The sequence below is a fragment of the Kogia breviceps genome, chromosome 11, assembly GCF_026419965.1.
Source record: "Kogia breviceps isolate mKogBre1 chromosome 11, mKogBre1 haplotype 1, whole genome shotgun sequence".
Classification (NCBI taxonomy): Eukaryota; Metazoa; Chordata; class Mammalia; order Artiodactyla; family Physeteridae; genus Kogia; species Kogia breviceps.
This window is the reverse complement of record NC_081320.1, coordinates 11,939,559-11,964,402: the sequence shown is the minus strand read 5'-3', so window position 1 is coordinate 11,964,402 and position 24,844 is coordinate 11,939,559. Positions and strand designations below refer to the sequence as shown.

General features: G+C 50.3%; 1 protein-coding gene and 1 long non-coding RNA gene across 5 annotated transcripts in view; one reads left to right on the top strand and one right to left on the bottom strand.

The window, feature by feature from the left end:
- CKAP2L (cytoskeleton associated protein 2 like) overlaps positions 1 to 8,029 on the top strand; it is a 32,111-nt gene extending 24,082 nt beyond the window's left edge. Inside the window, exons 7-9 of the mRNA XM_059079087.2 lie at positions 3,455 to 3,518; positions 5,319 to 5,508; positions 6,934 to 8,029. Coding sequence (XP_058935070.1) covers positions 3,455 to 3,518; positions 5,319 to 5,508; positions 6,934 to 7,159 — 480 coding nt within the window. The 3' untranslated portion in view covers positions 7,160 to 8,029. The remainder of the gene's footprint in view (positions 1 to 3,454; positions 3,519 to 5,318; positions 5,509 to 6,933) is intronic.
- LOC131765482 (uncharacterized) overlaps positions 1 to 24,844 on the bottom strand; it is a 41,883-nt gene that overhangs the window by 3,004 nt on the left and 14,035 nt on the right. The window contains exons 1-7 of one of the 4 annotated variants that reach the window (XR_010835234.1): positions 15,273 to 15,338; positions 12,912 to 13,021; positions 12,318 to 12,383; positions 7,905 to 7,972; positions 5,888 to 5,957; positions 5,326 to 5,410; positions 2,158 to 2,303 (exon numbers count right to left, since the gene is read on the bottom strand). This is a non-coding gene — a long non-coding RNA (uncharacterized lncRNA). Of the gene's footprint in view, positions 1 to 2,157; positions 2,304 to 5,325; positions 5,411 to 5,887; positions 5,958 to 7,904; positions 7,976 to 12,317; positions 12,384 to 12,911; positions 13,022 to 15,272; positions 15,339 to 24,844 lie in introns of those variants that run through there. The other 3 variants (XR_010835232.1, XR_010835235.1, XR_010835233.1) reach the window with 3 other exon arrangements.

Below are 24,844 nucleotides of genomic sequence, written 5' to 3'. Positions count from 1 at the left end.
TACAGATTGCCAACAAACACATGAAAGAATGATCAACATCATTAATCATTAGAGAAATGCAAATCAAAACTACAATGAGATATCATATCACACCGGTCAGAATGGCCATCATCAAAAAATCTAGAAACAATATATGCTGGAGAGGGTGTGGAGAAAAGGGAACACTCTTGCACTGTTGGTGGGAATGTAAATTGATACAGCCACTCTGGAGAACAGTATGGAGGTTCCTTAAAAAACTACAAATAGAACTACCATATGACCCAGCAATCCCACTACTGGGCATATACCCTGAGAAAACCATAATTCCAAGAGAGTCATGTACCAAAATGTTTATTGCAGCTCTATGTACAACAGCCAGGACATGGAAGCAACCTAAGTGTCCATCAACAGATGAATGGATAAAGAAGATGTGACACATGTATACAATGGAATATTACTCAGCCATAAAAAGAAACAAAATTGGGTTATTTGTAGTGAGGTGGATGGACCTAGAGTCTGTCATACAGAGTGAAGCAAGTCAGAAAGAGAAAAACAAATACCGTATGCTAACACATATATATGGAATCTAAGAAAAAAAATCAAGAACCTAGGGGTAAGACGCGAATAAAGACACAGACCTACTAGAGCATGGCATTGAGGATATGGGGAGGGGAATGGGTAAGCTGGGACAAAGTGAGAGAGTGGCATGGACATATATACACTACCAAACGTAAAATAGATAGCTAGTGGGAAACAGCCGCATAGCTCAGGGAGATCAGCTCGGTTCTTTGTGACCACCTAGAGGGGTGGGATAGGGAGGGTGGGAGGGAGGGAAATGCAAGAGGGAAGAGATATGGGAACATATGTATATGTATAACTGATTCAGTTTGTTATAAAGCTGAAACTAACACACCATTGTAAAGCAATTATACTCCAATAAAGATGTTAAAAAAAAAGTCCCAGGTCAGGAAGACCAGGCTCCAAATACTATGTTCCTATGAGAATGTAACAGTTCATTTATGATGTTCTGCTTCATGGCCTGGTTAACATGCTTTAAAAAGGATGGCTATCTCAGATAATTTTATCAGAAAATTACTTTTCTATAATAGTTTTTTTTTGTGGTACGCGGGCCTCTCACTGTTGTGGCCTCTCCCGTTGTGGAGCACAGGGCTCTGGACGCGCAAGCTCAGCGGCGTTTTGTTTTTTATGTTATTTTACCAAATGAAAGAAGAAAGAAAGGAAAGGCTGGGGGGAAATTGCCCAGAATGCTAACTGAAGGTTATATTTCGATGATGGGATTATGGGTGATTTTCCTTTTCATATTTGACCTATTGTTCAGTTTTCTGTAAGAAGATACATGACTTTGGGGCTTCCCTGGTGGTGCAGTGGTTAAGAATCCGCCTGCCAATGCAGGGGACACGGGTTCGAGCCCTGGTCCGGGAAGATCCCACATGCCGTGGAGCAACGAAGCCCGTGCGCCACAATTGCTAAGCCTGCGCTCTAGAGCCCGTGGGCCACAACTACTGAAGCCCACGCACCTAGAGCCCGAGCTCGCAACAAGAGAAGCCACCGCAATGAGAAGCCCACACACCACAACAAAGAGTAGCCCCTGCTTGCCAGGAAGCCCGTGCACAGCAACAAAGACCCAATACAGCCAAAAATAAATAAATTAAAAAGATATATGACTTCTATAATAAAAACAAAAATTCAGTTACGACAACACTAAAAACATATGTCAAATTTTCTGTATGGTTCGCTTTACATCTTTGGATCAGAATCTTTATGTGGGACAATAAGAAAATTGATTTAGAGAAATTTTATTATAGACAACTTTCCATAAATACATCTCTTCATTAAAGTCAAGCATGCCAAAAACAACATGGCGGCGGCCACGTGAGCAAACCCCCCACCCCACTCAGTTCTCCGCTGTCGGGGTCACTGCCACCACCCACGCCACCAGCCCCTCCCGGCATTCCTCGCGCTCGCATATAGCGCGCCAGCCTCGCACCAACCAAAAAGTGTCACCTCGGAGCACGGGACCCACCCGCCCCAGAGAAGCCCAAGCCTACGTGTCAGAAGCCGGCACTCCCCCCCCAACTCGCACACCTCGCTCTCACTTGGCGTGGCACACGTCAGTGGGGCGAGGAGCGGTCGCTCCGCAAGATGCACGCTGCTTACCTGGCAATTAAGTAAAAAGGCCGAAGAGACAGCTACCACCAAGAAGCCGAGAGACTGGGAAGGGCGCCGCGTGGGAAGACTCCTGATGAAGCCCTCCTGAAGCCAGTTTCTCGAATTCCCCACCAGTAGACCGTCTGAGGTGACTCCTGCAGAAGAGAATGCATCAGTCTACAGAAGGAGTAAATCCCAATCCAACAGAACGATTATTTGCTGTCACTCTGAGTTCCACAGTACATCAATGCACTTATCCAAAGCAAAGAGTGTCTGAGCCCACTCCCCACAGTTTGTTCTCGTTCGGCCTTCTGAGCGTGTGAGCTACGTTTCCAATGAATGGAGTTGACAGACTTTTAGTTTCTGAACTCACCATCGAGAAAGAATGGGTTAGTTTGCCCTCAGAGACTCTAAATATGTCATCCCTAGAATGGACTTGTCCAGCCTGCTAAGGGTCAGCACCCCAAACACAGACGAGATTTAACTTTTGGAGTACAGTATGGTATGCATCCACAAAATGGACTTGTCCGGCTTTTGCCATATCCAGACTTATGCCCAGGATGGACGTGAAGAGATTTCACATTGGGGCTTCCCTGGTGGCGCAGTGGTTGAGAGTCCACCTGCCGATGCAGGGGACACAGGTTCGTGCCCCGGTCCGGGAAGATCCCACATGCCGCAGAGCGGCCGGGCCCGTGAGCCATGGCCGCTGAGCCTGCGCGTCTGGAGCCTGAGCTCTGCAACGGGAGAGGCCACAACAGTGAGAGGCCCGCGTATCACAAAAAAAAAACAAGAAATTTCACATTGTCCAAATACGTACTACTCTTAGCCCTCTGAGAATGTGAGCCCCCATGCAAAAATAAGACGTACCTATTTACCTCTCAGAGTGTCGGAGGTCTGATCATATTTCACAGTTCGTGACACATCCTCATGGTTGTTCTATGCAAAGCCTCTCATTTTCTTTATTCTTTTATTCCTGTACCCAACTATCATTCTCTTCCTCCCACAGTTAACTTTATTGAGTTTAATGTGTATCTCTTGGTGTTATTTCATATAAAATCTGCAATTTTGTGTAAAAGAAAAAGTCAAGCATGCCAGCATTTAACCAACACTTTCTTTGTTCCTTTATTTTTCCCATAAAAGCTAAAACTGAAACCTTTTAAATGTTATTTATAGTTAGACAAGAGATAAAAAGGGAAATGTTTTTGTTATAAAAAGTCTATTTGATGTTGAACAACATCATAAGTTCCTTAGATCACTTTTTTCCATGAATGTTTTTAATACTGTTCATGTATTTTCTTCCTTCCAGCCAGTACAAGAGTTGCGGGAAGTTGTCCTTAATATTTTGCAAGACGCAGGCAGAACCACAGGAGGTACTACTATTTTGTATTTAAATTCATTCCCTCCAGCCACTCAAGTAGAAGTCATTGAGGAACACATAGGGGGTAAAAAAAAGAATTGTAAGTCCCCTGAAATGCCTCTTGCTTCTTGGTTTCTATGGCCTGCCCTTTAGACCTTCATCGTCAGCTGATTCATTTCTATTCTATTATTACAAGTAAATGTACTGCTCAACACCAAACAAAGGTTTCCACCAAAGCAGCCTAGACTAGGGTGTCTTGCTTCCGTGGAGAGAAGGTGAGAGAAGGCAAGTGACTCTTTACCAGAAGAGACTGAGGCAAATGGGAGAGGTGCTTTGGTTTAAGTTACATGTTTCATCATAACAAGCCCACCAACACATACACATCCAAATTCATGTCATACCTTTAAATCATACTCATCTCAGGAATCATTTCACTTAATTCACCATTACTGTCATTGGCCAGAACCTTTAGAGAACTCTTCTATGAAAAATGTGCCAAATACAGTGAGTGGCACATTAATTATAATATTTGTTATATGAATGGGGGAAAAAAAAGCTACCTTGAGAAAATAAAATGGATTATTTTTATAATCTTAGAAGGTGACAAATCTTTTTCCTTTAAGTGTAGGTTTAGGGAATTCCCTGGCGGTCCAGTGGTAAGACTCCACGCTCTCACTGCCGAGGGCCTGGGTTCAATCCCTGGTCGGGGAACTAAGTTCCCATGCATGCCATGCAGCCAAAAAAAAAAAACAAAGGGGTAGACTGACCTTTGGGGAACAATCAAGTCATAAGGAATTACAGCCAACCAACCCATTACTTTGGGGAATAAGGTTGTACAGTACCTATACTCAGTGGTCCTCTTGCTGAGAATGATGCTACAATTCAGGTATTTGTTTATAATGTGTGGCAGTGTTCTTCAAAGGGGTAAAAAGAGGAGGCAGGAATCCATGCCTTTCCCTCTTGGGAAAGGCCCTCTTGGCCCCTGTTGGCCTCTCTTGGGGTCTCAGCCTCCAGCCACAGTATCTGTCTGTCTCAGCCTGATTTCCTTCCCTTAATTTTGGTTGTTATGGTTGGGCTATCATGCAAATTGTGCCAACACAAGACATTTTTTTCACCTACTGTCCAAGGTGATAGCCGTATGGTCACATCTGGGTAGGGAGGGATCAGGAGGTCAAGTGAATTAATAACCCTAATGAGTCAGGAAAAATGGATCCAAGGTGTGATGTAAGGGTGAGAAGAGGCCAATGATTAGTCACGAAGGGAGCTCCCTCAAGAGCGAATAAGAGAATGGAGATGTGTTCAGAATGTTTAAAGGGTAGCAGGGATCCATTCTCACAGGCCCCAAGGCTGCCTGGAGGGCTTGTTAGGAGGATGGCCTGATGTAGCAGGGTGTTACTACAGGGCTTAGCAGGAAAAACTAGTTGTAAGTCCCACTCCAAGTCAATTACTCTTGTTTTTTGGTTTTGGGGTTTTTTTTTTTTGCGGTACGTGGGCCTCTCACTCTTGTGGCCTCTCCCGTTGCGGAGCACAGGCTCTGGATGCACAGGCCCAGCGGCCACGGCTCACGGGCCCAGCCGGTCCGCGGCATGTGGGATCCTCCCGGACCGGGGCACGAACCCGTGTCCCCTGCATTGGCAGGCGGACTCTCAACCACTGCGCCACCAGGGAAGCCCTCAATTACCCTTTATTTAGTATATGGAATCCATAAGGATCACTGAGAAATCATTGTAGATAACTGCTGTTTCATATTATTGATTTTTTTAGCTTCAGTATTAAATTGCTAAATCTTTTCTTTTTGACCTTGTATACACAGGAATTACCTCTGACTCTTTAGCTGCTGAAACTAATATAACATCAATAGAAATGCTGGCCAAGAAGATGGAGTCTGGGATGTCTTGTCTTTCTCTAAAAGAGAGGGAACAGGTCTTAGCAACACCCCAAATAACCAAGTCAGAACAGGATAATCATCCTGGTATCAAATTACAGATCGCCCCGATCCCTAGGTAAGCAAACTCTAAAGCAGGCTTGTGTTCACAGGTCTAATTCAAGTCCAATTCTCAATTTCTCCTCCACAGATCCAGGATACCATCAGATTAGTGATACCTTCTGCCTCATACGAGAACCAGGTGGTCTAATCCATCTTTGGTGTTAAGGGAAGGAGCTGAGGGTGAGGGGAGGGTTGGAACCAGTGCCAGAAAGATCTGTGTCCTTTCTCTGTACACACGCCATCCCCCCCTCTCACCACCCCCAAGGAGACCTGACCTTCAGTGAGGAAGGAGCTGCCAGAGTCAGGAGGGCTGCTGGAGTGGGGTCACCTCTCCCTCCTGGCATTGGTCCTCCCTCTTCACCCTCATTTGTGCTGCACTTGCAGATCCCACCCACCTTTCCAGCCAGTCCTGGAGGGCAGGAGCAGGGCTGCTGCACAAACTGCCAAGCAGGGCAACCTCTGGAGCTGTGGGCAGGAAGGAGCTGTGAATAGCCCTGTAAGAACAGGGAGGCGGTCAGGCATGTACTAGTTACAGACCGCGCACAGTATCAAAAGTGTTTGGTTTTGAGACAAGTGTAAGTGTAAGAATCCATGGTAATTTCAGGAACTGTGTCAGGGGGTATCAATGTCATTTTCTAAAACATTAGTATAACATCAATCTCTGTTCGTGCTCTTGAAAGGAAAATTCCAAACAAAAGCACCAAGACCACAGTTCCGTATCTTCGTTCTCTGGAAAGCACAGCTGGGCCTCTTCCAGTCTAAACTCCCGTCTCAGACCTGTCATTTCCCCACTGTAGTCAGCTCGTGGGTGGATGAAGGCAGGCAGCTGACGTGAAGACCACCTCTCACTGTCTCCGGGATTGATGATGAGCGTTTTCAGCAGACCGGCCACGAGTTTTGTGAGGCTAATGTGATCAGTGGTTTTGTGATGTGTGACCGGGATTCACTGCGTGGAAAGGTCTTTGCATCTTACCCTCCAGGCTGCCTGTGATTGGAATGCATTCAAGGTTACCAGAAAGATGCCTGATTTGTTCCAGTTTCAATTTGTGGTTTGGTCCACCATCTTACAAGATGTTTTTTGAATAATTTACTGTCAAAAGCTAGAAAGAATCTTAGAATTCATTAGTCCAGCCTCATTTGGTGTTAGGCCCAATTTCCTCAAAACCCGTCAGCTCTTTGAAAGTTTATGGAATAGACAAACACCAACTGCCAAGTAGCTGACTTCAAATAAAACCACACTTAACACTTAATTCAATTAAATCCCTGTGCTGACACCGTCTGAGAGCGGATTCTGACAATGAGGGCAAGTCCATCTTAGGGCGGGAGCTGCTATAGACATGTCTCTTGTGCTTTATTAGGGCATAAGAAAAAAATAAAGACTAACAAGTAGAATTTTGAAAGAAGTTAGAAGGTTTTGAATGCATCTCTTGCTGTCTCTCAGAATAAACGGAATGCCGGAAGTGCAAGACATGAAGCTTATCACTCCTGTGAGGCGTTCGGCCAGGATCGAGCGAGCAGTGTCCCGCTACCCGGAAATGCTGCAGGAACATGACCTAGTGGTGGCTTCTCTCAACGAACTCTTAGAAGTGGAAGAGACAGAGTGTTTTATATTCCGCAAAAATGAGGCTTTGCCGGTAACATTAGGGTTTCAAGTCCTTGAGTCATAATTTCTTGATTTTTTTTTTTTTTTTAAGAGAGACATTTCAGAGCCTCTACAAGACAAGAAATGCACTTACCTAGGTGGCCTGGGAGAAACTGTAATAGAGGGGCTTCATGAATGCAGACTGTGGGCCCCAGGGCTTGGAAGGTAATTCCCTGGGCTTACGCTCAGATTTTATACCCCATGGGGCAGTCTGGTTATTTAAGACTGCAGTTTGCCACAGCTTTACAGCATACATAAACTTCAAACTTTGAAAATTAACTTACCCCACAAGTATGGTAAAAATTTCAATTTTATGGACCTACCTTGATCCCAACATAGTTATTTTTTATATCAGGAGGTCAATTCCACAATATGATAGATTTTCCTTCCTGCATCCACTTTAGCAGAGAGGGCAAGTCCTTCCAGCATGGAAGATCTGAGCGTAGAAACTAGCCTTCCTCCCCACTAGGTGGGATGTGACAGACCATCTGGTCAAATCGTCTCATTTTGCAGCTGAGTTTATCCCGGCTGTGCCTTTCGCTCAGAGATCACAGATGGCTTTTATGTGTCATCTCTGACTTCCGTCACAGATCCTTGGAGATGAGAGGTAATTCACATCCTTTCTGGGCCTGGCCTCCTTAATGATACACAATCCTGAACTGGGGTGGTCTTCTAGCTTTTTCTAGTCAAACCTAATTTTGCATTCGTTATTGAGAAATGCTTCAAATAAAAACAAAAGGGAGCAGCGGACGGGGGGAAAGGACCCTCACCTCGTCGATTCTTTGCTCTGCCTGAGACGTCTGAGCCCCAGAGACTATCATTCCTTCCTCCTGGGCACCTGCTTGTGGAAAGGTAAAATCAGAATCGTTGTGTAAATATAATGTACAGGAAAACCTAGTCAACGTATTTTAGATTTTAGTTTTCTTAATATTTATGTATCATCTAAAAAACAATTAACTTTTGTTCATTCCTGCTTATTCATTTATCATATTTATTACAGAAAACAGTGGTGGTGGCCTGGCCTAGAGAATGAGGGGTTTGTCTGGGGGAACACCAATAGGCCATCCCAAGAGGCCTCACAGGGAACACCCATTACCCTGGAGAACTCCCCTTGATGTGGATTTTTCCATTGCGAGGGAGGCAGATCCATCCCTCTAAGCCAGATTTATAAAAACGAGGTTCATAAAACAGGTATAAAACCATAATGCTAATAGACTAACTTTTGATGAGCAATAGATTGTCACCACAACCAAAATGCAGGAATCCACACAGCTAGGCGCTCCCTCCCCTTTAGACAGGCTCACTTTACCTCTAAAGCCAAAAAATTCCCCGGGGGGTTGCTTAGAAGTCCTGGAAGCTGAAAATGGGACTTGGGGAAATCAAATATTCAAAATCAGGAGACAAAAAGAGCCTGAAGCACGTCCCTCCTTGTTAGGAACGTCCTTGCCTCAGACCCCAGGCATTCCCTCTCACGTCCGTGGAGCGGTCCTCTGATTGGGCCTGCACTGCCGTCCTGTGTGCATGACCTGTTCTGTGGCTTCACACGGTTCACCCTTTTGCCACCTAATGCCCAGCCCCCCGCCCAGGCTGGGGATCAGCCGTCTGGTGAGTTCACGTCTCTCTCTCCTCAGAACATCGTCTCAGTGTTGCAGCTCAGTCCTCAAAAGAGCAACGTCGCTACTGCCAGTTCCTCGCAGGATGTCCCCCAGTACCGCCCTGGCTACTAACAATGTAGGCTGAACCACTGGCATCGAATAACGTGTCGTTTTCAAACTGACAAATTGGAGGTTTTAAACAGCCTGATTGGACTAAGTAGCATCTTCAGGATCTTGAAGGATGGGGAAGTGATGGGGATGGTATAGCAACTACAGAAAACCGCACCATGATTCTGGAGCTCTTTGTAGATTCTTAGTAACCCTGTTGTTTAGTAAATAGCTGTTCCTAGATACCCGGAGCAGGAGGGAGGGAGGGAGGGAGGGAAGGTAAGAAGCAGGCCCTTAATCACTTGGGAGGAAGGTTCATAGGGAATTGCAGGCGAGATATGGGCCTCGGCAGAAATTAAGTCTAATGTTCAGCTTCTTAGAAGGGGGGAGTGTAAAGGGAGTGTTAGAGGAAGATAAATACGGACGGTTCTATACTGGCATCCGGGTACAGCATGGCCATGAACCAGAAGACGAGGAGAGGAGGAGGCATGACAGCTCACATTTATTACGGTTTACGAGGTGCAGACACTCATGCTATAAAAGACATCTGTTGTGCCGGCTTGGCATGTAGTCCTTCTTCTAATAAAGAGTGCCCTAATTTCCTCAGGACCACCTCTTTCCCCCCGCTCAGTCTGTTGCTTAACAGGAACGGACTCCACCCACATGAGCATGTGACCCAGGCTAGGCCGACCAGAGCCCAGTATCCTGGCCAGCGGCATTGATTTGGACGATGGGGTTATTTCTCACTCAAAACCAGTGAAACTCGTTTCCCAGACTTCTGTTGGAGAGAGACTCTTTTCCTGGTAGAGTTGCTGAAAAGATAGGATGGAAATCTGTAAACCTTCTCATAACCACGGAGAAAAAAACCTCCTAGAGAACGGCACCAACACAGAATAAGCCTGAGAGCTGGAGAGAGTAAGCTTACATCCAGTGACATCATTTGATCCCTGGCTAAAGCCTGGAGCTGGCCAAGCCCTGTACTTTTCAGTGATATGAGACAATTGATTCCCTTATTCCTAAGCCAGTTCCATTTAGGTTTCTGTCAGTTTCTAGGGAAAAATCCTGACTAGTACACATATCTACAGTAGTAGAGGAAACTATTTCATGCTTGCTCTGGCCGCCTTCCAGGCATATTGTGGCGCTACATTCTCACAGTAGCCCTACGTACGGCATAGGCATGGAAACAGAGGAAGTGAGACAGTAATTGACAGGCAGGACTGAAGTTTCAAACTCAGAGCTGCCTGGCTCCAAGTCCAGAGCTTTGAACTCCTATCTCTAAAGTATGGAAATGAGAGGTCGGATGGTGATAAGGAAAGAGCAAATCTGAGAAAGAAATTCTTGAACTGTTCCCAACTTACCAAATAATCACTGTGATAGCCAAAGTGCTATCATTTATCCTCCAGATGAGGTGATTGATCACATTTTTACCACAAGATCACTACCCCAGGGACGGTGCTTCTCTCCATCTCTGCCTGCTCAGGACTGGGTGCCGGAATTCGGATACCGATTCAGCCACTATAACTAGTCGCAACTAGAAATGCATCTCTCTCCCATCAGCAACCCTGGTGAAACAGCCTGCACTCAGCTGTGCCAGGCCCACCCCACATCCGCCCCGGGGCTCTGCCGTCCCCCGCGTGCAGCCTCATCCGTATGGACAAGCATGGCTCCCAGCCAGTTTCACATGGCAGCCAGTGGGAACGGGGGAGAGAGGAAGTGGAAGGCACACCCTCTCCTTTGAAGGTCACAACCTGGAAGTTGGATGCATTATTTCTGCTTAGGGTGGGAGGGGCCACAACTTGGTCACGTGTCCCCACTCATCCTCAAAGAAGGCTGGGAAATGTCTTCTGGGTGGCCACACGCCCAGCTAAAAATTCTTCCAGTAATGGGATATGACTATCAGTGTCTACCAGTCTTAGGAGTAATGGAGTACATCTCTAAGGTGCAGATAAATGAGGACAGAGGTGACACAGGATTAAAATATATATATATATATATATATATATATATATATATACTGCATCAAATGAACAACCCCCAGCTAGAAATATCTCCCACCCTACCCTGCCTCAGATGAGTTCCTAAGAGTTGAGGAGAGTACTAATCCAAAGTTGTATAGCCCTTCCCCACTTCCTCTCCTCTCATGATAGGCCTTTGGCCTCACCCTTTCCCCTGCAGTTCTACAAGCTGACCCAGAGTAATAATAAATCAGGTGACATGGTTCACTCAATAAAACATACAGGACAGTGGAAGCCAGAGATACAATGATGACTCAAACGACCTGTCACCAAGGAGCCTCAAGTCCAGTGGGGGCACATGTCAAAGAGTCACAAATGTCAAAGTGTGATGATCCTGAGAGAGAGGTCCATGGGGGAGGGACTAAGAGAAGGATCTGATCCAGTCGGGGAGGTGGGGAGGCCCCCTGAGATGTGAGGGGGGAGCAGAGATGGCGGTGCTTCAGGCAGAAGGAAAAACACGGGAAGGGCCCTTTGGCCACCTCTTCCTTTTGCAGGTCTCTCTCCCCTCCCTGTCCCTTCCCCGCTTCCCCTCTCCCTCTCCCTCACTCTCTCCCTCACACCCCTTAAGAATCTGCTGCCAGGGCGGTTACCCCCAGGCCCTTCTGCATTCTCTCCACCCCTGGAGGGAATTCTAAGGGTTCAGTTTTGTAGCATTACAAAATACTTTTTGTAATACTGTATTTCAGCACCTTTCCAGAAAAGCATAGGCCCTAGGGTCTGAGCAGTTTTCCTGTAAAATACTATCCTCTACCCCTTGAATAAAAATCTAGTGTTTAAAGACAAAAGGCCAGGGATACCTGGTTCTTGCCTGGAGAACCTACCCCTGCAGGACTTTGAGGCCCAAAAGTCAACCCAGGAAGAAGCTGAAAGGCCTGGAAGCTTCTGAAATGCACAGAGATTAAAAAAAAAAAAAAAAAAAAATCGTGAACTCTCTGAGCACGCAGCCTGTTGTCCCTAATTTATCCTCAGATATTCCAAATGTTTCCCTTGTTTATCCACAGAAAATAAAACTAGTGAACTGTGCCACAGACCAATTCCTTCAAGAGTTTGTTTTGTCATTTCAAACATGTAAATATATTCCTTCTAAGCCTCCAGTATTAATGCCAGACGATACACTAACATTAAAAGTGAACTCAAGGGGCTTCCCTGATGGCGCAGTGGTTGAGGGTCCGCCTGCCAATGCAGGGGACTCGGGTTCGTGCCCCGGTCCGGGAGGATCCCACGTGCCGCGGAGCGGCTGGGCCTGTGAGCCATGGCCTCTGAGCCTGCGCGTCCGGAGTCTGTGCTCCGCAACGGGAGAGGCCACAGCGGTGAGAGGCCCGCGTACCACAAATTAAAAAAAAAAAAAAAAAAAAAAGTGAACTCAAATCAGTGACATCAGAACAAGAAAGGCCAGGGCTTAACACCACGGAGGAGTTCCGACTAAAATAAAGAATCAAGTTTTTAAATCATGAGTAGGACTTACAGTTTTTAATGCATGTATACATCAAGTTCAAAGATGTCTGGGCATCTCGCTGTCTTTCATAGTGACCTGGAAAGAACAGTTAATGAGGTCATCTATAGCCAATTAGGTATTATAGTTACTAGTAACAGAATCAAAAGTGCACAGAAATATTATTTTTATTTATTTTTTGATGTGGACCATTTTTTTTTAAGTATTGAATTTGTTACACTATTGCTACTATTTTATGTTTTGGTTTTTTGGCCGCGAGGCATGTGGGATCTTAGCTCCCCAACCAGGGATCGAACCCACACCCCCTGCATTGGAAGTGTGGAGTCTTAACCACTGGACCTCCAGGGAAGTCCTGTAAATACTGTTTTTTAAAAGAAATGGATAGAAATAAAATTGGATGTGGAATGATACACTCAGGGGAACTGGGCAAAATTAATTCCACTTGTTACACACAAATGGCCCAGAGGCCAGGGAGGGTTGCCTTCCAGGATGAGAGCAAGACACCTTCCTCCTACCTAAAAGAAGTGCTCTTAGGCTCCAAATCTGCGACATTTTAGGAGATTTCAATATGGCTGCTTTTTCTCTCTTCCATATTTTTCCTGTTACCTGAAAAATATTTCAAGTGGAAGATGACCGTGATGCCGTCCTGTGTCCTGGATTCAGTCTGCCTCCGTGCAGCCCTCCTGGTCCTCGCCTCTCTCTTTGCCCTCAGCCTACTAAGAAACAAAGAAAGCTGGTTATGGAACCTTCCCAGGTTCACACAGTGACTCCCAACCAGGGGTAGAAAATGTGTCAAAATGCCCTAGTCTGGGCTGGGATGGAGATGAAGGGGTAGAGAAACCAACACATCCCCAGAGAACGTGCAGTAGCAGATGGGAGTGGGTCCAGCCCTTTGGTGGGCTTGGGGGGAAAAATAGTTGCAAAGCACTGATTAAAGTATTGATGTGCTTGAATTTTGAGCTTCTCCTGGGCAGGAGTAAAGTGGCTTACAAATCAGTTTCTACCTTGTCGGGCATGCTGGAGGTGTTTGGTAAAAAACCCGGTGGGAAGAATGCACACTGAGCCCGAAGCCACCAATCTAAAGGGAACCGATGAGACGGGCATTTTGAAAATCAAGGCCCAGGAATGCCAGGGTAGAAACAGGAACCCTCCTGCAGGGCTTGGGGTTGCAGAACCAGGCTAGGAGCTGAGCCTGCCACTCAGGAAAACTGGAGTCTGCACTCAAAGGGCAGTCAGGCAGCACAAAGTAACAGAGGGGTCAAAGCAGAAGCCCCTACACATTGTGTCCATAAAAGCTGCCTGGAGAGGAAGCCTGGCCAGGGAGAGCCTGTGTTCTGCAACCTCTCCCAGGGCGGAGACGGATCTGTCAGAGGAATGAGCCAGAACTGGTGTGGAGAGGTGCAGGGCCCCAGTACAGTCAGCTGACCCCGCTGAGCAGAACCTGTGAGTCTGGGCTGACAACAGCCAGTGGTTCTCAGCCCCCTCGGACCCAATGCCTCATTTTAAATGCAAATATTTTCTAACACAACATTGTAAATCAACTATACTTCAATTAAATAAATACATAAAACAAATATTTTCTATCCTGAATTGAAATTCATAGATAATATAATGATTGTCTCTATAATCTTAAAAATCAATATAATACCCTAACTATAACATAGGAGAAATAAAAAGCAATATATAATAATATGTATTTCTGGGCTTCCCTGGTGGCACAGTGGTTGACAGTCCACCTGCCAATGCAGGGGACGTGGGGTCCGGGAAGATCCCACATGCCACGGAGTGGCTGGGCCCGTGAGCCATGGCCGCTGAGCCTGCGCATCCGGAGCCTGTGCTCCGCAACGGGAGAGGCCACAGCAGTGAGAGGCCCGCGTACGGGGAAAAGAAAAAAAAAAGAGGGGGGGTTCCCTGGTGGCACAGTGGTGGAGAGTCGGCCTGCCGATGCAGGGGACGCGGGTTCGTGCCCCGGTCCGGGAGGAGCCCACATGCCGCGGAGCGGCTGGGCCCGTGAGCCATGGCTGCTGGGCCTGCGCGTCCGGAGCCTGTGCTCCGCAACGGGAGAGGCCACAACAGTGAGAGGCCCGCCTACCCGAAAAAAAAAAAAAGCGGGGGTGGGGTTCCCTGGTGGCACAGTGGTGGAGAGTCTGCCTGCCGATGCAGGGGACGCGGGTTCGTGCCCCGGTCCGGGAGGAGCCCACATGCCGCGGAGCGGCTGGGCCCGTGAGCCATGGCTGCTGGGCCTGCGCGTCCGGAGCCTGTGCTCCGCAACGGGAGAGGCCACAACAGTGAGAGGCCCGCGTACCCGAAAAAAAATAAAAGGGGGGGGTTCCCTGGTGGCACAGTGGTGGAGAGTCCGCCAGCTGATGCAGGGGACGCGGGTTCGTGCCCCGGTCCGGGAGGCTCCCACATGCCGCGGAGCGGCTGGGCCCGTGAGCCATGGCCGCTGAGCCTGCGCGTCTGGAGCCTGTGCTCTGCAGCGGGAGAGGCCTCAGCAGTGAGAGGCCCGCGTACCGGGAAAAGAAAAAAAAAAAAAAAGGGCGGGTGGGGGGCGGAGTTCCCTGGTGGTACAGTGGTGGAGAGTCCGCCTACCGATGCAGGGGACACGGATTCGTGCCCCAGTCCGGGAGGATCCCACATGCCGCGGAGCGGCTGGGCCCGTGAGCCATGGCCGCTGAGCCTGCGCGTCCGGAGCCTGTGCTCCGCAACGGGAGAGGCCACAGCGGTGAGAGGCCCGCGTACCAAAAAACAACAAAAAAAAAAATTAAAAAAAATAATAATATGTATTTCTATGTAAATACTCAGGAATGATTGTACTTGAAGGCAAAAGAGCTCCTGCAAATTTCCCAAATGCCCACTCGGGTTGATACTGCTCCACTTGGACCCCTGCTCTAGCCCCAGGGTACCCCCTAAGTCGCTGAGCTCCTGGGTCAGCCAGGTGGCTCCTCCCACTTCCCAGCAACTCACCCTCCAGCTGCAGGAGAGCAGGCGGGCGGCGGGACCCAGACTGGCCCGTTCTGGCTCTGCCGCTGACTGATGGGGCATCCGTGGGGACCAATGCAGCAGGAGGTGGAGGAGATCCGTCAGTGGTGAGGCCTTCCTGGAGTCCCCAGTTATGCACAGACACACACACATACACACACACACACACACACACACACCCCGCAGCTCCATCCTCTGCTCCCAGCTGCCAGCTTCCTGCCCAGTGATGCCACAGAAAAGGGAGCCCAGGAGGATCAGCAGGAGAAGGAAGGTTCTGGCAGCTGGGCTTCACTTCCTCAAAAATCCCAGGCAGCACCGCGCGGTAAAGGTCAGGTTTCTTTAACTGTTTCACCTGGGTGCTCGGGATGCTTTCTCTTCACCTGTCTGGTCTCTACTTTAGCAACAACGTCTAACAGCACTATAACTATGCCTTGGACGCCCAGCTTTGCCAACAGGAAATCTCCAGCTCTGCTCATCTAAAAGCCCAGAGAAGAGATGAAGCTGTATGGTGAGAGCTCAGTTCCCCCATCATGTGGCAGTGTGATGCAGGGGACAGAGCGTGTCCCCTGAGTTCAGCAGCCCTGGGTTCAAATGCTGACTCTGCAGTCTGTCTACCAGTGTGACAGCAAGTTACTTAGGTTCTCTGCACTTAAAATTCACCAGTGGTAAAACGAGAAGAAAACCTACTTCGCTGGGTTATGTTAAGCATTCAGCAGAATCTATTTAAAAAAACAAGCACCCAGCCCAGAAACATAAAATAGTTTTTCCTCCACTCAAATATCAGGAAGGGAGCTGAGAGTGACAAGAAAAGCAGGGCTCAGGGAGCCCCAGAGAACTCGTTTCAAGTCCAGATCCTTGACTGCAGATGGCACACCATCTACGACGGAAATAATGACCGCCTGTTGGGGAGGGACGGGTGTCCTCCGGGGAGCTCTGCACTGGTCAGTCCCACAGCCCCCATGAACTCCATGGCGTCTTCGCCGCCTCCACTTCCCTGCTGTTGCCCCAGAAGCATCTCCAGGGCTTCCAGAGGAAAACCAGCTGGAGCGTTTACTGTATGGACTGCTGTTTGGTCCACTTCCTCTGCGATCCCTGTATGTGTACTGAGGGTAGGGAGACCATAGCCTTCCTCCTTCTAACCAGTATCATATGTACTAGCGAGATAATGTGGTCTCAGTTTAAAGCAGGAGGGCAGGAGGAAAACTTCCCAGCAGAGGCATCGTATCTATACAACCACAACCCCTCTAGAGCTTTTTTTTTTTTTTTAACCATGTGGACAGTTATCTGCAAGGGTTTGACCCACTTGTGCCTAGAGGAGGGAGCATGGGTCTGGTGACCTCAAAAGCTCTTGGCAGGGCTGCGGACCAGTGGATCCTTCTGGGATGGAGGGTCAGGGATTCCAGGAGGGGATTCTGCAGGGACCCACCAGCTCCGGGGCCACCCGGTACAGAGAGCTGAGCGGGTGGTACAGGAAGTTGAGGCAGGTGGCCGTGTAGAGGTTGGCTGGAGAAGAGCGTCAGGCGGAAGCCGCAGCTGAACAGGCTGCCCATGGCGCTGTAGCACTGGTCCAGCTCCAGGGTGACTCGCTGGCAGAGATCCCATACCCGCCCACCCCCCTGCCCCCTCCCTCCCCCCCGGCCCCTGCAGCCCACGACGGGGAAGGGGCCGCTGTGTTGCCCGGCCAGCCGGGGTCTTTGGGAAGTGGGGCAGCTCCCCGCTTTGCCACGGACCCCACTTCCCGCTTCACAGTTAGTTTCCTCCCTGGCCCTGGAGGGCGACCGCACTGCACTAAACTCTCAGCATCACTTACCTTCTGATGCTTCCTCAGAGGGCTTTGCAGGAGGCCCACACGCCCAGTCCCCACTCCGGCCCCCCCAACAGGCCTCCCCCCATCACAGGCCCTTCTTTTAGAGTCTAGAAAACTGGTCCAGATGTTACTCCCAGAGTGACTGAGCACATGCTACTTCCCCTCGCTGTGCCTCAGTTTCCCCATGAGTAAAATAAGGGTGACGATCCCTGCCCAGCCCACCTCGCGGAGCTGTGGGAGGATCAAATACCCTACAAGAGGCTCAGCAAAGATCCTTCACTATTGGTCCCCGCTGGGCCTGGGAAGGCCAAGTAGCCTGAATCCCCTTGATGTGGCCTGTGGGACTCTCCCAGCTTTGGTGAGTGGTCAAGTAATACCACAAGGGAACATGTCCTTTCCACCGGCCCTAGATCCCGTCTTCTCAGGCCCCTTGTCTGGCTGACCCCAGGAGGCCGGCACTTCTCAAGGTTAACGGTGGAGATTGAGGAACAGGCTAAGCCCCACCCATCACCCTGCAGGCCCTTTTAAGAGCATACTGCTGTCATTCGGAATACGGCCAGCAGGGGGCGCTGGCTGACAGGGCCAGGTGGCGCTCCTGGAGACTGGGGGAGTCGTAAGTGGGCTCTGGGGCCTGGGACAGAGCGGATCCGGTCAGGCAGCCCGGAGGCACAAGCCCTACCTTCAGCCACGCTGGGCCCATCCCCTCCTCCCTTGGCACCCCGCTCTTACCCGAATCTCCCTCTTGGTGGAGCTGATGAGTGGCAGCCCAGAACTGCTGCCATCCATGTGCCTGGTGCAAAAATGGCCACATGACCCAGGAAGAGAGGAGCCGGCCCCCCAGCCTCCAGGCACAACCTCCCCAGATCGAGTTGGGGACACCCTACGGGTACCCAGTGGCGGGTACTGGGCTGGGTGTATGCCCGTGAGTGAGATGGTAAGCGTCCTCAGTCCAGGCTGGTGGGCCAGCAGGAAGGGCCTAGAGGTCACAGTGTGAGTGTCCCAAGGGGGTCAGAGGGATCCCAGAGTCCAGTTTACTAGGGAAGCCCATCTTGAAACAGATCGTGATTTCCTGACCACTCTGGCGAGGACCCCGCTGCCAGGCCTGGACGTGGACCCTCCATCCTGCTCCCCTCCCCGGGAAGGGGTCACAGGTCAGGGCTCTCACTGGTGCAGGTCCGCCAGTTGCATGTCCAGCCTCTTCAGCTCCTCCATTCGCTCTGAAAAGTGCACTGGGGTCTAGGCTCCCCCTGCTGTGTGTATAACATCCTTAACCCTTTCCTTACATCGAGGGAGACTGCCCAAGGCAGAGCAGGGACGGTTGAGGAAGCTGACAGGGAGTCAGGTGACCCACCCAAGGTCACAAGGCAATGACTCAAACCCAGCCCTTAGGACAAGCCCAGATTGTTTGGGTTCATAGCAACTCCTGACCCCGAGGATACCCGTCATTCCCGGCTGGGAGAGTGGACCTTCCACTCACTAAGATTCCTCAGGGCGGGTGGGGGGGTGGGTTCAGTGAGGAAGGAAACCTCGGACTACAGAAACACCGCAGGACTCTAGAATCAGGAGACAGGATTTGAGTCTCAACTTTAGCCCTTCTGGCTGTGTGACTTTGGGCAAACCGCTTAACCTCTCTGGTTGTCTGTTTCCTCATGTATAAAATAGGTCTGCTCTCAGAAACCACAGAGAGGACGGTATTATCATGGTCACTACCAACCCCCTGCAGGAGAGAGGGGAAATTGTGACCATGGTGCCCCCTGCTGGCCCCCCACGGCTCACCCTGCTCTCAGGCCCAGACGTCCAGCTCCCGGGACAGCGCAAGAGCCACCAGGCAAGTCCGCCAGCCCTGCCGCTTCTTGGACTTGAGGATGTCCCCAAAGATGTGGTCCCCGACGTACAGGATGTCCTTCCCCCGCACCCCGAGCAGCTCACACACTGCGTCCAACCACCCTGCCCGACCGTGGGAGGACAGGCCCACTCACAGCCCTTCCTGTCCTGGTGGGCAGCCTGGGGACATGGGCTCCTAGCTGAGAGATGGCGCCTGTGGAGGGACGGGACGGGGAGCCGGTACCTCCAGAGTAGATGGCACAGTGCGGATGGGGCCCCGTGCTGGTGCCCACGCAGAGCTTGCCCGTGTCCTAGAGGGGCAGAGGGGTGCCCTGGCCAGAGAGGGCAGGGGGCTGGGATTGGCAGGGGTAACCATGGGGTGTGGAAAGAAGGAGGCGGCAGAAGGCCCTGAAGGGGTCCCCTGCTTCCCTGCTTCCGGGGACCTACAGACAGCAGAGCAGCAGCTGCCAAGGGCACGTCAAGCCTGAGAAGCGGGCTCCCTCACCACAGCGTGGGCCACGGGTCAAGGTGGACGGGCCTCGGCCCCTGCATTACCGTCTTGAGCTGTCTCAGCACCGTTCCCTCCTCAAAGAAGCAGGGCTTCTGCGTGTCCACCACGATCAGGTCAAAGTACGACCTCCAGGGCCTGCGGGGGGGTGGGGGTGGGGGCGGGTGCAGACGCACGCACGCACTCAGCCTGGGAATCTGACCCGCCGCGGCTCACAGGTCCTCAGCCAGGTCCCCGCCAGCCCCTGGCCCGCCATACCCGGCCGGATGCCTGCTGAGGCTCCGCCGCGCTCTGGACCGGTGAAAGCTCGCCAGCCCTCGCATCTCATGGCCGCCCACGTGCCCTGGCCCTGCCCCTCAGCAGGAGTGAGACGTCCCGGGGCTCAGGCCCCCGGCCGTCTGGCCACCCAGCCACGCTGGCACGGAGGGCTCACAAGCTATAGCAGCGGAGGCCAGCGCTGGATGTCGCGTGCACCGTGTCAGCCTCCAGAGCCCCTCCCAGCACAGAGTCAGAGACCCAGGGGCACGGGACAAGAGTACAGCCCCCAAGCGGGAGACCCGCTCACCGGCTTGCCTGCCGGGTCCCCGCGGGGTGCGTCACCACCCCCCCCCAGGTCTGCTACAGCCTCTTCTCACCCCCTTCTGCCCCATCCAGCCCCTCCCCAAATACCTGATGGCCTCTTCACTGCCTTCTCCAAAGCCATGAGTGGCCTTCCCCACCCCTCGAGGCCCCTCCCGCGGACTGGCTGAGGTCACTGGTCTCCCACCCACCGGGGAAGTTCCAACAGGCCCACCCATGTGAAACGACCCCTCCACACACTTGCTTCTTCGTCCAGCGGAGGGCTCGCCATGGGAAGGGCCCCAGCAAGGCGGCCCAGCCCGGCCCTCCCTGCCCGACACAGTGCCCTCCAGCCAGGTGCGTGGCCCTCACCTCTAAGAGAGAAAGTAGTCACGATCAAGGAAGAAGAATTCATCTATATTATGCCACCTCCACTTCTAGGGCTTATGCACCCAAAGACCTCAACCACCTAGAATGTAGCAGAGAACCCAGAGTGAAGCAAACATGGGGGTTACAGAGGCAGAAGACTCGTGTGCTTTATTTTTTTTTTTTTTTTTTGCGGTATGCGGGCCTCTCACTGTTGTGGCCTCTCCCGTTGCGGAGCACAGGCTCCGGACGCACAGGCCCAGCGGCCATGGCTCACGGGCTTAGTTGCTCCGCGGCATGTGGGATCTTCCCGGACCAGGGCACGAACCCGTGTCTCCTGCATCGGCAGGCGGACTCTCAACCACTGCGCCACCAGGGAAGCCCCTCGTGTGCTTTAAAAATAAGAGGATCAGCACTTCCCTCGTGGTCCAGTGGCTAGCACGCCACGCTTGCAATGCAGCGGGCCTGGGTTCGATCCCTGGTCGGGGAACTAGATCCCACATGCTGCAACTAAAGATCCTGCATGCCGCAGTTGAAGGTCCCACACGCGGCAACGAGGATCCTGTGTGCCGCAACTAAGACCAGCACAGCCAAATAAATAAATAAATATTTAAGAAAGGGGAAAAAAAAAATATGTCCACTCAAAATAGATCTTAAAGGACAAAGCAGTACATTGGTAGCTGTTAACAGAGCAGGGCTAGCTCTGTCTGTATAAACAGAGAAATGGGCCTAGCCATAGAAGTTCAAAGTATCTGGTTATCTCATGTATTAACACAAACTGGGTCTCAGTTCCAGTTGTATTTAATGCTTTATGATCTCCTAGACTTTCCAGTCCAGTCACTTTTTGACAAACCTTTGTCCTCATTTGAAGGGTTTTTGTTGTCAGGTTTTTGTGTTTGTTTTTGTGGGTATTGGCCTCATTCCATCCCTGAGCTTTGCAGCTAGACAGATGTGATTCAAAACTATGTTCTAAGGTGTTTCCTGTAGTGGAGTAATTGGTTTGCAATAGTCAGTCATGCTTTTCCACTAAAAGGGGACGGAGGGGTGGTAAACCTCGAGATAAGCTAAAGTTAAATTTTTAGAAGAATTCCTTGATCGGAAATTATAGCTTTGCGTTTTGTTGCTCTATTTCCTGAAAATAACTTGGAGTGCCCCTGATTTGTCCATCTACTGCTTTGATTCCTTGGATACCAATCATTCTTTCACATTAAGCAAAAACAAGTAATTGTTGCAGAGGTCTCTGTATTTTGCAGCTGCCCTTTTGTAAGACGCACTTTTCCCAAATAAAACAATTTTTAAAACCCCTAAAAAAAATATTTCCACTCAAAAACCTGTATATGAATGTTTAAAAAAATAAAATAAGAGTGTCTAGGGACTTCCCTGGTGGTGCAGTGGTTAAGAATCTGCCTGTCAAAGCAGGGGACACGGGTTCAAGCCCTGGTCCGGGAAGATCCCACCTGCCACGGAGCAAATAAGCCTGAGTGCCACAACTCCTGAAGGCCCCACGCCCTAGAGCCCGCACACCGCAACTACTGAGGCCGCGTGCCACAACTACTGAAGCCTGTGCACCTAGAGCCCGTGCTCCGCAACAAGAGAAGCCACCGCAATGAGAAGCCCGCGCACCACAACGAAGAGTAGCCCCCGCTCACTGGAACGAGAGAAAGCCCATGCGCAGAAACAAAGACCCAACGTGGCCAAAAAATAAATAAAATTAATTAATTAATTTTTAAAATAAAACTTAAAAAATAATAAAACTGTCTAAGAAAGAACTTAAGATTCTTGCTTTACACACAATGCTAACACACTTGGTTATCAATCTTCCCAGCCCAAGGCCATTTAAAGAAGTAATTGCTAGAAGCATACCGGGAGCTATAAGAAGTGGCAGATGACTAGAATCTCAGAATCAGAAAAAAAAAGTACAAAAGTGAGTATCAAAAAGCAGAGTAATTGGGACCATTTAGTGTAGAGCTGGAAATAGTCCCTAAGGGTCCACAATTGCTGGTTTTGCAACAAAGCACAACGACTTCCATTCAGAGTTTTGACCTGGATCATCCAGAAAGACTTATAGGATGTGGCATGTCCTCTTTTAAAAAGGAAGACCAGTTTATGATACATTTTAGAAAATTTTCTCTACAAGATGGCCAAACTTAATGAAATCAGGCGCTTTTGAAGGGATAAAAATTATCTGGGGGGAAAAAATGTATTTCAGTGAAATAGTTCCTTCCTTGGTAATTCCAGATGAGCAACTGTTAGGATGGTAAGGCAGGAGTATGGAGGCTGCAGGAGGTACATTACCTCAACATCTGTGCTGTCCACCCCTGGGTGAAACCGCCTCTGCCCAGGAGCCCTCACAAAACCCCTGGACTTTTCAACAGCATGAAAGACAAAGAAAGGCCAAGGGAATGTTCCAGATTAATGGAGGAGGCTAAAGAGACATGACAACTGAATGCGGTATCTGCTCTCAGATATTGAATCAGGGAAGAGGATTTAACCCAAGGACATCATTAGGTCAACAAGTAAGACTAGACAATCAACAGCACCTAAAAGTACTGGCTCAATGTCAATCTGTGAAGTTGATACCGTAAGAAAAATCTCTATTCTTGGAAAATACTGAAGTATTTAGGGTAAAATGTAACTTACCTTCAAATGGTTCAGGGAAAAAATTATGCATATAGAGACATCTGTGTGTGTTTGTGTGTGTGTGTGTGTGTGTGTGTGTGTGTGTGTGTACGTGCTTGGGGAGACAAATGATAAAGCAAATGGAGTAAATCTTGGCAAAAGGTATAAAGATGTTCTTTGAACTATGTTTTATTTTTACAACTTTTCATAGACTTGGAATTATTTCCAAATTAAAAAAATATATATTTTTAAAATAAGGAGTCCCAAGGTCCCCATGTTACCCCCAGGAACAGTCCCTTTGGCTCCCACTTTCTTCTGAGCTCCCAGCTGGACGCCTCCCATCCACCCAGGGGCAGAGTGGAAACAGGACCACTCAGCCCTCATGCCTGTCGATTCTCACACCCAGGCTGTGCCTGCTTAGAAAGTGTCCAGGCCCAGCACGCGACGGCTTTGTTCTCCGTGGCTGCCTGACACTCAGAGAGGTGGCCAGATCCTAGGTGCCTGGGGTGTTGGGTGCACCTGTCGCCCCTCACACTTCACCTCCACCTTCAGTCGGAGGCATTATTCCAGCTCACACAGCTGGTGCACAGCATCGAGGGCCTGGAGGGGCCTTTCCTTCCCCTGAGCTTGGAGAAACTCTCTCGAGACCACCAGAAACTTCCCGCAGATGGGGCTTCCTCACACAGGGGTGGCTGTACAGGGAGACGGAGGCAGGTACCAGAGCAATACCTCAGGAAGGCTTTTTGGATTTTTCTGGACAGGAAAGTAGGATTTATCGGTGGGCGTGAGTAAGGAGGGGACAGCGCCAAGGCTCTCGGGAGTGCAGGGCCCGCCATGTGTCCAGGGGCCACAACTAGGGGTGTATTTGATCCCACAGGCATCCGGGATGAGCCGCTTTTCTGACACCATGTTTTCAAATTCATCCGCGTTAAACCTAGTAAATTCCCCACTTCTTGGAGATGTGGCTCTTCTGGCGGCCAGGGAACTTGAACTTGGCCCTGCGCAGGGCCTCAGTCATGCGCTCCTGTTCTGCAGCTTGGTGCGGATGGACATGATGACGTGGCCAATGTGGACCCGGCCACCGTGCCCTGGGGCTTTCCAAAGGCACCGCACCTACGTGTCGGGAGCCTCTCAGCTCCAGCCCAGGGCAACACCTTGTTGACACGGATGATGTGGAAGGGGTGGGGCTGCACTCGGATGTGGCTCCCCATGGAGCCTGGAGGCCGAATTCCAGCGGGACAGGAGGTCTGTGCCCAGCAGACTCACCGACGCTCTTAAAGTCCCAGTCAGTGCTTCTGAAACTTTAACGTGCACATGAATCACCCGGGAGTCTGGTTAAAATGCAGCTTCTGGGCTTCCCTGGTGGCTCAGTGGTTGAGAGTCCGCCTGCCGATGCAGGGGACGCGGGTTCGTGCCCCGGTCCGGGAAGATCCCACATGCCGCGGAGCGGCTGGGCCCGTGAGCCATGGCCGCTGAGCCCCCGCGTCCGGAGCCTGTGCTCCGCAACGGGAGAGACCATAGCAGTGAGAGGCCCGCGTACCGCAAAAAAAGAAGAAAAAAAAAAGTGCAGCTTCTGACTCAACAGGTCTGGGGAGGGGCCCAGGAGTCTGTATTGCTAACGAGTGCCCAAATCATCCCCGGCGCAATGCCGGGCTCACTGCATTTCAGTGACAACAGTGGAGCATTAGCCAGCAAGTTTGAATGACCTGGGGAGCTTTAAGACCTCTGATGAATGGGAAGCAGCCGGGCAAGGGCAGGTGGGCACATTCAAGCCAGAGAGGGCCACAGCCGGTGCTGAGTGACAGCCTGGTGGGGGGACCCCTCCGTCCCTGAGAGTCTCATGGAACTGGTCCAGGGTGGGCCCCCGGACATCGG